General features: G+C 42.2%; 5 protein-coding genes across 5 annotated transcripts in view; 2 read left to right on the top strand and 3 right to left on the bottom strand.

Moving 5' to 3' along the window:
• LOC105562615 overlaps window positions 1-2,298 on the bottom strand; it is a 5,677-nt gene extending 3,379 nt beyond the window's left edge. Inside the window, exons 1-3 of the mRNA XM_012013604.1 lie at window positions 2,021-2,298; window positions 1,727-1,922; window positions 1,498-1,651 (exon numbers count right to left, since the gene is read on the bottom strand). Of these exons, the coding sequence (XP_011868994.1) occupies window positions 1,498-1,651; window positions 1,727-1,922; window positions 2,021-2,202 (532 nt within the window). The 5' untranslated portion in view covers window positions 2,203-2,298. The remainder of the gene's footprint in view (window positions 1-1,497; window positions 1,652-1,726; window positions 1,923-2,020) is intronic.
• The window catches only part of LOC105562619 (zinc finger CCCH domain-containing protein 10-like), a 12,007-nt gene extending 1,211 nt beyond the window's left edge, over window positions 1-10,796 (top strand). Inside the window, exons 2-4 of the mRNA XM_012013607.1 lie at window positions 8,892-9,621; window positions 9,722-10,013; window positions 10,086-10,796. Of these exons, the coding sequence (XP_011868997.1) occupies window positions 8,987-9,621; window positions 9,722-10,013; window positions 10,086-10,559 (1,401 nt within the window). The 5' untranslated portion in view covers window positions 8,892-8,986 and the 3' untranslated portion in view covers window positions 10,560-10,796. The remainder of the gene's footprint in view (window positions 1-8,891; window positions 9,622-9,721; window positions 10,014-10,085) is intronic.
• Window positions 2,385-3,569, bottom strand: LOC105562617 (G patch domain-containing protein 11). Its single transcript, XM_012013605.1, has 3 exons — window positions 3,475-3,569; window positions 3,130-3,385; window positions 2,385-3,010 (listed from the first exon to the last, which is right to left on the bottom strand). Exons 2-3 carry the CDS (start codon window positions 3,353-3,355, stop codon window positions 2,457-2,459), a joined length of 780 nt encoding a protein of 259 aa, XP_011868995.1. The 5' UTR covers window positions 3,356-3,385; window positions 3,475-3,569; the 3' UTR covers window positions 2,385-2,456.
• Window positions 4,096-8,667, top strand: LOC105562618 (sarcolemmal membrane-associated protein). Its single transcript, XM_012013606.1, has one exon. It carries the CDS (start codon window positions 4,637-4,639, stop codon window positions 7,037-7,039), a length of 2,403 nt encoding a protein of 800 aa, XP_011868996.1. The 5' UTR covers window positions 4,096-4,636; the 3' UTR covers window positions 7,040-8,667.
• A 1,249-nt stretch (window positions 10,797-12,045) lies between the features above and the next one.
• LOC105562613 (dephospho-CoA kinase domain-containing protein) lies at window positions 12,046-14,076 on the bottom strand. The gene is made up of 3 exons (XM_012013600.1): window positions 13,852-14,076; window positions 13,171-13,462; window positions 12,046-13,089 (listed from the first exon to the last, which is right to left on the bottom strand). The coding sequence occupies exons 1-3, from the start codon at window positions 13,961-13,963 to the stop codon at window positions 12,786-12,788; spliced, it is 708 nt and encodes a 235-aa protein (XP_011868990.1). The 5' UTR covers window positions 13,964-14,076; the 3' UTR covers window positions 12,046-12,785.
• Window positions 14,077-14,432: the final 356 nt, after the last annotated feature.

Here is a 14,432-nt window from a genome sequence, read left to right as displayed (position 1 = left end):
CCTGAACTAGATTTTTTCTTGTTAATTAACATAGTAGCCTACCCAGTGAGAACACTGACGTCGAATCAACGTCGAATCGACGTTGATCAACGTCGAATCGACGTCGAATCGACGTTGATCAACGTCGATTCGACGTTGATTCGACGTCAGTGTTCTCACTGGGTAATGATTCTATTTACAAGTTGTGATATATATGATGATTTCTCTCAAGATATGTGACCAAGATCATTTCTTTCACTTATGACAGAATATTTGACAAACAATTTAAGAATTAAGTTCTCTATAGTAAGCATGTCCAATAAGAATTGATTTGTAAACAACAGGGTACGTGTACTTTTTTTGAAAACAATAATGACCAGCATCTTAAACTTTAAGTGCAATCTCCACTAATCTTTTGGATTTAAAGCTAAATGGTGTAAAAACTTTTCAAATTGTGAAAATCAAGTTTAAGGACTGACAATACTTGTCGCAGCAAGTTACAGCACTCACATACATGCGTATGATTTAAAGCTTTCTCTTGTATTATAATTTGATATTTAATAATGCTAAAGGAAAAATAATTTCAGATCTTGAAACCCCTCAGATCCCCGCCGACAGCACTGACTTGCTAAGGATGTCATTTTTATACTCGGAAAGTATCTACATATACACACACATTATATATAGTATACTTCTCCTCGCCCTAACGATTTCTTTTTATAATTGTCAAGTCGTGCAAGGTCTTACTACTGGCGGGAGTATGTGGCCCAGGATACAGAATAAAACTCAGCCATAATATAAGTTATTATAACAGCTGATATCTCGTCAATTATAATATTGTGAATATTTCTTAAAACTCGAGTGCAGTTTAGGCATGTTGATGAAACCATGCTCATTCAATAGTACGACCTTACTACCATATCTCATTGCGTATCTAGGATGTGTTAAAAATCTTTCCGATGGTATACATACCTTCTCAGCATAGCAATGGCATATTTACAAGGTTAGAACTGCTTCCGGCGGGGATATTTTTCTTTAATACTATCGTTATTATCTACAAAGTTGGTCATTAGGCCCGCGATGGTCCAAGTTGTTTTAACATTAACTACGCGTTAATAAAATCGTGTTAAAGTTTAAAGATTTTAATCTTTCGAAATTTGCAAACCATTTGTACGCCAACATTTCCGTTAAGGATTTATATACGTATACGTGACAAGTATAAACAACTATTAGGTAAAGCAAGTATAGCAAATTTTTATTCAAATAATTTATATTTATCTCGTAACATGAAGCGATACACAAGATTAAATTACATCAGGAATTTACAAGTAGATTCATGTAAATACATTGAAAGTACTATTTATTTTTATCGTCATTACAATATATTTTTATTTCTGTGCTGCATCTATCGGTGTAACTGTCATATATGTATATATATAATTGTTGCAATTCCACTGCACCGAGAAACTGTATAAATTATATTTCAAATCGTTGTTGGTTTTTATCTGGCAAAGTCGCCGCACTTGAGGCATTTACATTCAGCCGGCTCTCGTATCTTGATCTCCATCGTCTCGTCATCCGTGCCTATTAATTTGATTCCATCCGCGTCGTAGCATTGATTTAAGACGACGAATCTTTCCTTGAGATAACTCTCACGGCAACAGTAGCACTCCTGTTGTAAAAAAGAGAATTACATGCCTAATTAAAGGCAATATCTTGCTTTGCGCGAGGTGTCGCAGTAATTTACCTTGGAGAAGCCTGTGGTAGTAACAACGCTCGGCTGTACTTGGGAATTACAAAATCCTTCACATTTAGTGACCGATATATCACTGCTACACGTTCTTCTCAAACGTCCTATCTCGTCGTATTCGTCTTTAGTAATGTGTACTTCTGACTGTAGAGTCTCGCAACTTTCGTCATCTACCTCGGTTATTTCAGCATCGCTGATTGTAACATAAACCACGAGGATTAGCAAAGATTTCGGGGCTGCCAGCATTATAGTATCGTGTTTATTGAAATATTTAACAGACGGTCACCGTACAGGCTTTCAGATGAAATGAAAGAAGAGAGTATCAAACGGGTGCTTTTATAGGTAACTTGCCACTCCCTCTCCCATCGTGTGTAAAAGCCATAGCGATCCCCTGCTGCCTTGATAGTATAGTTCGGTCGTGGGTGTGAGGGATAACGACCCTCTGTTGCTCTTAGAGTTGCTCGGTGCTCCATTTTTTCTCGCCCGAAACCATTACTTTTCCCATGTTTTGCATCATACCCGCTAATGGGTTTTTTATGTCTCTCGTGTATACAACGTGGGGTTTGACCACGCAAGTAACGTAATTTTATCTACGGTTCTTTTTTCTCCGTGTATTATATCGTGTTTTAGAGCACACGCTTGGAGAATGTTTTTAGTGGCATACAAAATTTATTGATTCTAATATAGTGCAAAGATAATGTTATCGATATAATATTATGTATCATGTTTAGTGGTCGTTTCTTGTACTTCCCGGACAGTTATCTCTTAAATCGTCTTCGTCGTCGAACTTTGTTCCACACCAGATACAGTAACAGTATTTCTTTCTTAAATATCTAGTAAGAATATCGAGTTTTTCTACATTGCTCAATGTTTCTTCGTCCTTGTCATCCTCGTCGTCGTCGTCGTCGTCGTCGTCGTCGTCGTCTGTGTCGTCAACTTGTTTCTCTTCCCTGCTCTCTAGCCAAAACCACGGTTCTTCAGGTTTCTCAATATTTTCTTTAGCATCTAGTTCTTGGCACACCTTCTGACTTTTGTATAAATCAGTTTTTTGCAGCTGTTCCGCCTTTCCTTGAGCTAGCCTGCTACGGAAATCTCGGGTGTCCATATTATCCAATTTGGCGTTTGCGTTCCCATGCTTGTACGAATCCTTTTTCTTTAGCGTTTTGCCCAGGCCTTGTCTATCCGCTTTCACTTGTACAGGAATCGGTTCAGTCATTCCCGATTGAGTCTTGCCTATTCCTTGACCAGGTTTGTATCCCATCTTCATTAGCATCTCAAAACCTAGGGACAAATATCAGAATTATCACTGTCCACTAAAACTGGTATCTTTTCTTCCGTTCTTACTATTGTTAACATCATAAATTTCTCTGTTGTACATGTTACGTAAAGTATACACAGACCTTTATTTGCGTTACTAATGGCACATGACAAGCCTTCCTCCCTTTTTTCCGCTTCGACTATTCGTATCGACTTGTTTTGTTCTTTCAGCCTAGACTCGAGTTCAGCCCTTTTCTTCATCAATGCAAATTCTCTTCTGTCAGAATGTTTGTATATAAGACTCGACGAGACACGTTTATCCGAGTCTTGTAGAAACTTATCGGACATGTAGTCGTCATCGTCTGACATTGTATTTGGAATGTAGTATTTAGCGAAAGACTGGAAAGAGAACGGTAGATTTTGTAACGTAACACGGGATAATGACAAGGTGAAAATTATTATGTTAATCAGTAATACGGATGTAATACCTCGGAGATTGTTCGCAGTGATTTCAACTTTGGATGATTTTGCGAGGCGCTACGTTTGCACTTTCAGGTTATGCTCTCGTACGTGAGAAATTGTGCATACACTCTCTGTAGCCGTGTCGGCAAGGTCGATTCCTGTAAATTGTCAAGGTTTTCCTCCGGACGAAAGATAATATTCGAGTCAAGTATCACATAGGACAGCTTTGAATGGTGTCATTTTGAAAGATGAGTTCCTTTTTGAAAAATGAGTTTTGCCGGACCTTTGCGAGAGCGGCGTATCGGATCGTAGGTGGGCAAGGTAGGTATTTCGAGCGGTGCGGCGCGTCATTCCTCTCTCGTTCCACCCATATGGCTAATGCGTGGAACGCGGAACTGGAACGCGGCACGGCTGGCTCTCCGGAGACAGTCCGGACACGGGGAACAGTGAACCATTGTATTTTCAGCGAGTCCCATACGTCGTCCGTACGTGCGCAAATTTTTCGTTGGTGCGCTCGAGTCCGCGGTGGTGCCCCGTGGCCGATTCTCACCCCCGGTCGCCGACGCCGCGTGTCCGACTGGCCGCGCGCGACCGACGGGGTCAGGCTGACGCGGACGACCGAGCGCTCGGCCGGAGCGTGTTCACGCCTGCGGGAGCGGGACGACGTCGTCGCGACGGAGACGCGAGACGTGCCGCGTGTGCTTCGCTGACCCGATTTTCGAGCCTGGGAGGTGGATCCACTCGGTCGATGCGTGCCGTTTTTGCCAAACGGGACCAGAGTTCCGCGCTCGAGTCCGGAGACATTGGCTGATCGGACGAAAGGGGAAGGGAGAGAGAGGGAGGGAGAGAGAGAGAGAGAGGGAGGGGGGATTCTCGACGAAAATAAGGGAGCGAGAGTGACGGGCGGTGCGGTGATATTTCATTGAGGAAGAAAACATGCCGGACACGATGTCGTCACGCCTCGTCGTGTCGGCCGACAGGTCCCGAAAGGTCACGTCGAGATCCTCGTGACCGAGCTCGTACATCCGACACGTTTGACGTGAAGCGAGGCGAAGCCAACGTCTCGGCTTAGATCCAGCCACGATCGCGGTGTCGCTACGTGACATATCTCCAAGCTGATAACACTTCTTGTCAGTGCTCCATCCGATTTACGTTCGTGAAAGGACTCTTCCTCGAATTCGCTCGGCTATGGTTGTAGCTAACAGCGGTGGTTGGGTACAAAATGCCAGTTCGCCCGCTGGGCAGAACAACTCCAACTTGAACCAGAACAATACGCAGAACAACAACACCACCAACAACAACAACAACAAGATGACCGCGAAAGGCGTTCTCATCTGTCGGGACAATTCCCATCCCTTCCTGGAGCGTACGTTGACACTGGAACAGCCAGTCAAGATTGGTCGCTCGGTGGCCAGGGCGAGAGCCGCGACAAACAACGCAATCTTCGATTGCAAAGTGTTGTCGAGGAATCACGCGCTGCTCTGGTACTCCTCCGGCAAGTTTTACCTGCAGGACACGTGCAGCAGCAACGGCACGTTCGTAAATAATCAGAGACTCAGCGCTTCCGGGCTGGAGTCAACGCCCAAGGAGGTATGCTCCGGGGATATAGTGCAATTTGGCGTGGACGTAGTGGAGAATACAAAGAAGGTGACCCACGGTTGTATAGTCGCCACCCTAAAGCTCTATCTGCCGGATGGGAAAGAGGCCAAGGCCAGTCTCAGCACCTCCGTCAGCTCGCCCGCCGGCAACGTCTCTCTCGAGGATCTCTACAAGCTTAACCAGATAATGCAGGAGGCGTCGAGGCGAGAGAAAGCATTGTATTCGAAACTGGGCTATCTGCAGCAACTGGTGGAGAATACTCGGAAAGCCGCCAACCAATCGTGGAAGGCACTCATCACGGAGGATCGTCTGCTGTCCTGGGTAATGACCGTCGAGAGTCAGCTGACGGTCTACTCGAAGAACTATTCCGAGGACAAAATGAGGAACGAACTCGCAAAGGTTCAGGAAGATAAGGCGCAGTATCAGAACGTCGCAAAGGAGGCGTTGCAGAAGGTCTTGCAGGAGAAACTGGAGGTCACTCAGAGACTGGTGCAATTGGAGGGGCGTTTGAACGAAACCGAGGAGGAGTGTCAGAGTTTGCACAACGTCGCCAAGTACACGCAAACGGAGCTGCAGGAGCTCAGCGCCAAGTATGCGGAAACGCAGAAGAAGCTCCACGAGACCAGCAACAAGCTCGTCGAGAGCGAGGAGAAGGTGAAGGACGTGCTGCTCGGCGCGGAACAAGAGAAGCGTGATCTCGCCAAGCGGCTCGAGGATCAGTCGAAAGTCGAGAAGAATCTGCGCGCGAGGCTGCACGATTCTCGGTTAGATTCCGTCAATATTTACAAGCAAATCACCGCCTTGAGGAATTACGCGCAGACCCTGCAAGATATGAACCTGAAGCTGGAGATCGGCGAGAATTTTGACTCGAAGGGCGAGGAGAATCCCATAGAGGCTATCAATGCTATTCTTAACAAATTGAATTCCATTCATGTCGACAACATGGAGACGGATATCGAGATTAATTATTACTTTAGCAAGAGTGAGCAGGATAATCAGTTGAATTCCTCGGATGTCGACTCGAAGCAGCTGAAATCTGATTTATCCTTTACCAAAGAGCAGATGGGCGACATGCAGACGACAGCCGACGATAGTCTCACCGAATATATTCTGCCACCGCCGTTATCGTCCAGACGAACTTTAGTCAATGGGAACTTGGCCAATCTAGACAACGGCGACACCAATGGAGACTCGGACACAAACTCAGAAGCGACCGACGACACGTGCAGCGTTACGAATGGCGACACGAGCGAGAAGAGCGTCATAGAGAATAGGAAGGAGGAGCAGGACTACTGCACGGTGGAACAAGCGTTGAAGCAGGCGTTCGTACCTAGCAAGCTGGAGGTGCGATTCGCTAATGTTGACAACGATCAGCATCGCGAGTCGACGAAGCAAATTGCCAAAGATGACAAAGTCGCGGAGATTCCGACCTTCCCGGGTACCGAGGATACGCTAGACAACTGTACCGTCATCGATCCTGCGGTAGATGAACAGGAGGACAAGGACGTGCCGGAATGCGAGGAGCGCGCCGAAGGAGATTACGTTAAAACTTTGAAACCCCTCGCGAAAAATGATACGATGCAACAAGCTCTCCACTCGAAAGACTACGTGCTGCAGACGTTGATCGGCTCTCTCGAGTCGTTGAGAGGCGAGGATAGTCTGGAGGCGCGGCAGACGGTGCAGAGGGAGCTGGAGGAATTGAAGGACTGGCTGATACGCGAGCCGAACGAGATCGTCATTGACAGGCTGAAGGAGCTCTACTACCGCGCCAAGAACGATGCGCAGCGGATGCAGGAGGTCAACGAGGAGCTGGTTATAGTGAAAGAAAAGTACAACGCGTTCGTCGAGGAAAAAGCGGAGCTGTCCAAGAAATACATGTCCCTCAAATCACAATGCGGTGATCTGCTGAGTGCGACTTACACCGTACCGATACATTACGTCGCACCCATCGCGTTCATGCTCGTGTGGATGCTGTGGGAGAAAATATTCTAATCCTCCCCGCCATCTAATATCCCTTTATGTACATATAACACCTGTTATCCTTTCCATTTCTTTCCCTCCTTTTACAATATCGACTTGAACTGTAATTGACTGTAAATTTCGTTAAGCCTCCCGTTTTGTCGTTTGAAGGCGACCACAATTTCATGTTTTTTATACAAGCAATCGTTAAGAATTGTACATATATACATATATAAATATTTGTTTAATTTCTCCCGAAATCGAGTCTTCTCGGGGCTAAGGATAAGGAGTCTCTCGTTAGGAATTTTGCAATGTTCGGCAAGAACGTGTCGCGTTATTACAAAAGAAGGAGCAAGATCAAAGATCATCTCTCGCAACACGGAAGCTCTCGACTTGTGCTCTTTGGGGAGTAAAAGTAGCTGGAGGAAAATGTAGGCACGATACCACGTAAAATGTTCAACATGCTGCCAAGCTGCTAAATATCATATCTTCTATATAATGTGGCTCAATTTTACAACATATTACGTATTTTGTTACATATTTCTTTGTTTAAACGATACGTTTCCCTTTCTATATAGCATATTCTAAAGATTTAAATATATATATATGTATCCTTTACTGCGGATAGAATTTATGAGAATACTCTCCCATGCAATACTCTCTCAAAGCGAAAGAAAGAAACAACACGCACGCACACCTGTACTCTTGTTTTCGACTATTCAAAACCTTCATACATTTGTACATAGACAATTGTAGAAAATTCATTGGCTATCAGGTGATACGCTTTCTTTCTTTCTTTCTTTCTTTCTTTCTTTTTCAAGCTCTTTAGTTGAGAGCGACTCTAAGAGTTGGAAACGATCTTAGCAGGCGATAGTGAGAGTTGAAGAGAGAGACGTATTACATTAGCATGCGTATATTACACATGTGTTGCTTTCGCGCCTCTTCCGATCACAATCATTTCTCGAGCGAAAATTCGATCGCGAATCGTAGTCTTGCGGCGAATCTTGGGTCCTTAGACCTTGTTTTACACAACGATACCTTAATTTTCTTTCCTTCGTATGTATACATGTTGGGTAGCGTGACAATATATAAAAGTGCATATCCGTTCGAGCGACCTAAACGCAAATGAATTAGCGGATATTTACCTGTCTAAGGCAAATTTCTCTCAGCACTCAATACCGTTCTATCGATCCTACCTTGGAATGGCCTTGATATCGTCTGATAACGTCTTAAAGCGGGAAGATCCAACATATATATATATATATATACATAACCGTAGTTTTCTATATTAATTGTTTTGATACGAAACGTAAAATGAGAAAATTGACAGTATTTTCTTAATTCGTTAGTTTAGTTTAGAGAGTGCCATGTCTACTTGTACCGCATTAGATAACGGAAATCATTGTGTGTCGCGGCGAAAACAAAAAGGTGGTATGTGACACTTCCAAAAAAGTACGCCACAAGTCGGTCGGTCGGTCGGTCGCTCGTTCGTTTAAGCGAGCTCACTTTCTTGGCAGATTAAGCGTATATATCAAATTATCAAAATACATATGGTAAATAAAAACGCTGTACATAGTAATGTTGATATAATCTTACTACCGATGTAATAGTCATTATACGAAAAGGGGAAATAAAAACTAACTTAATTAATTAAACAAGATTGAAAGCGTCGTGTCATACATCTCTGCTATATCCCTTAATATATCAATCCGTTTAAATTTAATTCGATAAAAATTAAGTAAAATATTGTGTATGAGTTTCGCAGGCTAATCAATGGCTCGTCGTAAGTATTTAGCGGTGAAAGCTGTACAAAGTTACGTTCTTCAAGCACTAATAATATCGTTGTACACCTTTAATCCACCGTTGTCTCTTTTTCTTTATTCAGGGGCGCGCGTATTAGCTGCGCTTAGCTGGTTCATCGATCGATCGTCGAGGATACAGCGATAACGACGCCGGCGTGCGAATCGCTATGTGCCACCGATGAAAAAACTGAAAGTAAAGTTGGAAAACAGCGAGACGACGGGGACGTCAACGGCGACGGCGACGGTGACGACGACGACAACGACGGCGACGGCGACGGCAACGGCGGGGCAGCATCAGCAGGCGGTCGAGATGGCGGGCGGATTGAATGCGAACGCGACTGACACCACTGACTCCGCGAACCGGATCTGCCGAGACTTTTTGAGAAATGTTTGCCACCGTGGGAAGCGTTGCAAGTATCTTCATGAGCGTTCCGAGGACGATCCTGTGGAGGAATATACCTTCTGCCACGACTTCCAGAACGGTCAATGTAAGTGGTTGGAATGCAAGTTTCTCCATTGCACGGAGAGCGAAGAGAAGCGTTTCAGAGCTACCGGCGAACTGCCGCCCCACGTTCTCAATCGATCCAAGATTTGCAACAACGACAAGCCGGATCATCCGTTGTGCAAAGACTTTATGAAGGGGAGCTGCCAGAGGGTCAACTGCAAGTTCAGGCATTGGAAGAAGGAGGAGCCGCAGCACAATCTCATGTCGCCGTCCCATCACAACGCATCCAGACCGCAACTCAACTTCAACGGCACCAGCAACGGCGGTGGTGTCGCCGGCGACGGACGCAGATACGAGGAGGACAGAAAGTAAGCACCGTGTGATCGAGGCTGTTACTCTTTTTTTTTTACATGTTTTTCTTATTAATCTTAACGAAACGAAGTTAAACTCTTTGTTTTATGAACGCAGCTTTCACTGGCAAATGCAGGATCATAACAATTTGGTCGCTAATAACGGCGGTTACAACACGTCGCATCCAGCTGATTATATCGGACCGCCAGAACCAAAGAGGCGATTAGTATCGGGTGAAACGGTTGTACACTTCGAAGCCTCTACGATCGTGGGTCAGCAGCACGCGACTCAACCGACGGTCACGCCGAGCTATTATTACCCCGTAATACCGCGTAACGAGGCACGAGCCATTGTTCTGGAGGATGAAAATGTACTACTGAGGAAGAAGATAGAAGAGTTAAAGAAACAGGTACGTATGTACATTGAAAATGTCACTTACACGCACATACATTTACTATATACACACTTTATTTTGATCTAGGTTAGCGACCTGACGGCGACAAATGAGTTTCTGTTGGACCAAAACGCCCAGTTAAGAATGTCGGGCAAACGAACCGCAAACGTGACCGCTGTAACAGTTCCGGCGGTTACGATTACGAATACGGTTCCACAGTCACAGGCTCCGACACCTCAACAAATGGTCAACGCGGCCGTGGCAGCGGGCACCCTCCGAACGGTCACCGCCAGCGTGGCCACTGTCCCCGTGAGCATCGCGACCGTAGCTCCCGTCTCTATCGCGGCGGTCTCCATGGCACCGGTCTCGATACCACCGCCGATCGTCACCATGGCTCAACAAACTATTTCGATGAGCGGCTCCGGGCCTCCCCAGCCGACTAATCAGCAACCACCGAACACTCAGCAACCCGCCAGTTTACCCTTGTCGATATCTGGCCCGACCGCACCCCTCGTTTCTTACCCTATTATGACGCAAGAACTTAGGCCTGTCTTGCAATAAGTTGCGTCACAACAATAGGAACGACACTTTGTATCTGATAGGATAACTATGTACACACATATACCACCTACTCGGCTATGTAGGCGAATCAAGGATCATAATGCGCGTCCATCTTCCTCTACTGTAAATCGTACTTCTCTTACAAGTACGCTCGAAAGTATATACGGAAGATAGAAACCAGCGGCTGTGGGATGATGTATCACCGTAGTATAAATAGACACATTTGTATGGATGTAATGCAATCGTCATCCTTTCTCTTTCTCTCCAAATCTTTTTATATTTCATTCATTTGTGCAAAAGATTGATCAATCATTAAGGAAACATTTTATGTATTTAAAACGATTCTTCTATTCAACTTTGTTGAAATATCAGTTTTTTTTTATTTGTACCCTCATCTTTTTGTAATTATATATGAAATATGTAAAATGTAATTGCTTTCCCTCTGTGAATAGCGTGTTAAGAATATACGATAATATGCAACTACGCAATAACGATTGTCGATAATGTCGACAACTATTATATGTTCAAAGTGTGTATAATTGTAGGATAACAGGAATGACAATCTATAATTATGAGATGTAGTTACGCCGTGACATTTTATGTTCTTTTAACTCTTTTTCTTATTGCGTTATAGTGTCACTGCGTTAATCACATATTAATCTCGTCTCTGTGTAAAACAAAATTGGAAAATATTCGATAAGGATACCGTTGAGGAAATTGTCAAGTAAAGAGACATAAATAGGAGATATCTCTTTCAGATAATACGTTAACATAAGTACAAAAGAGGACTAGAAAGAAATATATATATATATATATATGTAGTATATTTAGAATGATATCTAATTAAGAGAAGGTTCGCACCGCGCTTTATTGGTTCGGATTTGCAGAACCTCACCATTCTATTCCGTATGGGATATTGTACATAGTGTATTCCATTTATTTACCCGCGAGAATTTTGTACTTTTAGTAAGCAAATCTTTGCTTGCATTAAGTGACATGTTAATTAAGTACTTACAGACCTTTACCAATTTCTGTAATTTACCTAAACGAACAGCTTTCTGTTAGAACGATCAATTATAAATTTATACTTATACATACACAATGTATAAATTATACGCAGTATACAGTGTATAAGAAATGCATTGTACACCAAATATGAACATACATCCGAACATTGTGAATCATGGTTGTTAACCACGATACTTGTATATATTTTGCGACAATTAGCATAAGAAATTGAGCACTATGTACTCGCGTATTTTATATATATGCATACAAATGTATAATCTTTTACGTATAAATTTATGTTCAAAGGCACTTTATTAAAATAAAAAAAAAGAAGATAAGACGGATGTGTAAGATTTTATCCTCAGATACTTGCGAGAGCGAAACTTCCGTGTGGACAACTTTTAGTCTTTCATTATTGATCTAAATTTTTTAAAAAGTAAGGGTATATTATTCCAGAAGAATCTAACGCTATATGATATATATATTGTTCATTTTTATTCACATTTATTATTATATAAGTTTTTGCATTAAATTTGATAAATGCATTATTAACTATAATTATAACATTCACGATGCATCTTCAATATAGGTGAAAATAATTATAATTTGTAGCGCTAATTGTTATCGTGATTCGATGTAACAAATTGTACTAAAGCTGTCTAATCAAATGCTCACGAGCAACAACCACATTTATCTCTCTCTTGTTTCTCATTTGATAGCTCACAAGTAAGATAGCTCTATAGTTTACGTACTCTACAGCGACTTTCTATTGCCTAAAATGTACGTAACACATACATGCATGCGCCCTTTCCACATACACACATAGATAAATTGCTATGTATCCCTTTGCCCCACCGTTAATTCTAACGTGTTGCAATTAAAAACTGTTTTATGAAAGAGTAATTATTTGTAACGGAACGCAGTTGTAACTTGTAGTACTAGTATACAAATCTTTTTTTCCCCTCGCGTCGAGTAAAAGAACCGAATTTATTGCATGATGCAAATGATTTACCCAACAAACGTAATTACCAATTCGCATTACAACAGCTCATAATCATAATTTCACCAGTCATCTGTGCTTTAGCTTATAAAAATTTTGATTTCACAAATGCACGGGTGTTGTACAAAAGTTAAAATTTACATTAGCTTTTATCATGCAACTCTGTTTCGCCGAAAACTATTTGTTTCTAAACTGAATAATTTTCGTGAAAGAAAATTTCATGTTGTAATGGATAATGATTTAGAACTTCTGCTTCTGAGCCAGTACGCGCCAGCTAACAGTACGGTGCAACAAAATCCGACTAAAAGACGTAATTTCCAATGATGTTTGGAGGATTGTAACACATTAATTACTTTTATAGTCTGTTCCCTGGTGTCTCTCGCACTGCCGGAATTCTCAATTACAAAATTTGCCATCTCCGCTTTCTTCTCAAGAGACATTTGCGCGGCTATTCTTAATTTCGCTTTAGCTTCTGTAAATCCAGTGCGTTCTATTAATCGTTGAAGCTGAAGGTCTTCTTCGCTGGAAATAATAAATAACAGAAAATAATTTAAACATATATGTTTTCATGTGTTTCACGTACTAATCGAAATCTCTACATACCACGTTACAACTATAATTTTGTGCAAGTAATTCAACATGTGTCCTGTCTCAAAAAGCAACGGCAGATCCATGACTATGAACGGATGACCTTGCAAAAAGTATTTGATAGTCTGCCAGTATATCTCTTTATATATATCGGGATGCGTGATGGCGTTAAGTTTCTTTCTCTTTTCGACATCGTTAAATATTAAATCTCCAAGTTTTGCTCTGTCCAATTGCTTGGTGTCCAAAAACACATCCGGACCAAACTCCTGCTCTATTTTATGCCACGCTGATTTTCCGGGCTCAACAACTAGAAATATAGCAGCATGCAAGCATCGTTCTCAGCTTCTTCATTTTTGTATTTACAAAAAAATATTTGATACGTGACTCAGCAGAAAAGTACCACGAATTTTTAGACAAATCTCATCCGTTTTAAACCTCCAATCAAAATGTCAATATCGCGAAATACCGCACAGTAAACTATATAAATGCTTCAATTATGCAAATACAATTTACAGTATTTAAATATAAACATCAAACCGATTTCATGCCGATAAAGACAAAAACGTATAAACAATAATTTACAGGAAAAAAATTACATAAAAACTAATCATTTAAAAACATTTAATGCAATTTGTATGTTAAAATTTGTGGATATAGCTGTCGATGACGGCAAGGTAAAACGCAACGTATCCTAACCTTTTCGGGCAATTACATCGGCATCTATAACAGGGATGCCGTACTCCCGAAAAACAGCAGCAACCGTGCTTTTGCCAGTGGCGATGCCACCTGTCAATCCAACTAGATACATTTCGAAAGATTGTAATTTTTACACGACGAAATATGGATACCCAATCAACACCACGTAATCATCTTGTACATAGGTGACATAACTCAGCATTATTCGCATCATGGACGTAGGAATACCTGGACGGAGCATAGTTCCGCGGGGGTAGTCTACAAAGGGTGAGGGGAATAAAATGTCTATCGTTACGGACATGAGGTATCAAAATGGCCAACACTCGAGTATCACGGAATGTGATCTATTTTTACGCCATGAAAAGAATAAATTTCTCATTTGGATCGCGAAAATCAAGAATCTCGAAAACTGACAAAGTATTAGGAGCACATGATCAGCAAAGAGGTGGCACTATCTGAATTTCTAAGAATTTCAAACTTCAAATCGCGAAAACTCCCGAAAACTGAAAAAGTATCAGGAGCACAGGATCAGCAAAGAGGTGGCACTATCCAAATTTCCAAGAATTCAAACTTTTAATCGC

The sequence above is a fragment of the Vollenhovia emeryi genome, unplaced genomic scaffold, assembly GCF_000949405.1.
Source record: "Vollenhovia emeryi isolate VEMERY1.0 unplaced genomic scaffold, V.emery_V1.0 DF939185.1, whole genome shotgun sequence".
Taxonomy (NCBI): Eukaryota; Metazoa; Arthropoda; class Insecta; order Hymenoptera; family Formicidae; genus Vollenhovia; species Vollenhovia emeryi.
This window is presented reverse-complemented; position numbering and strand designations above follow the sequence as displayed.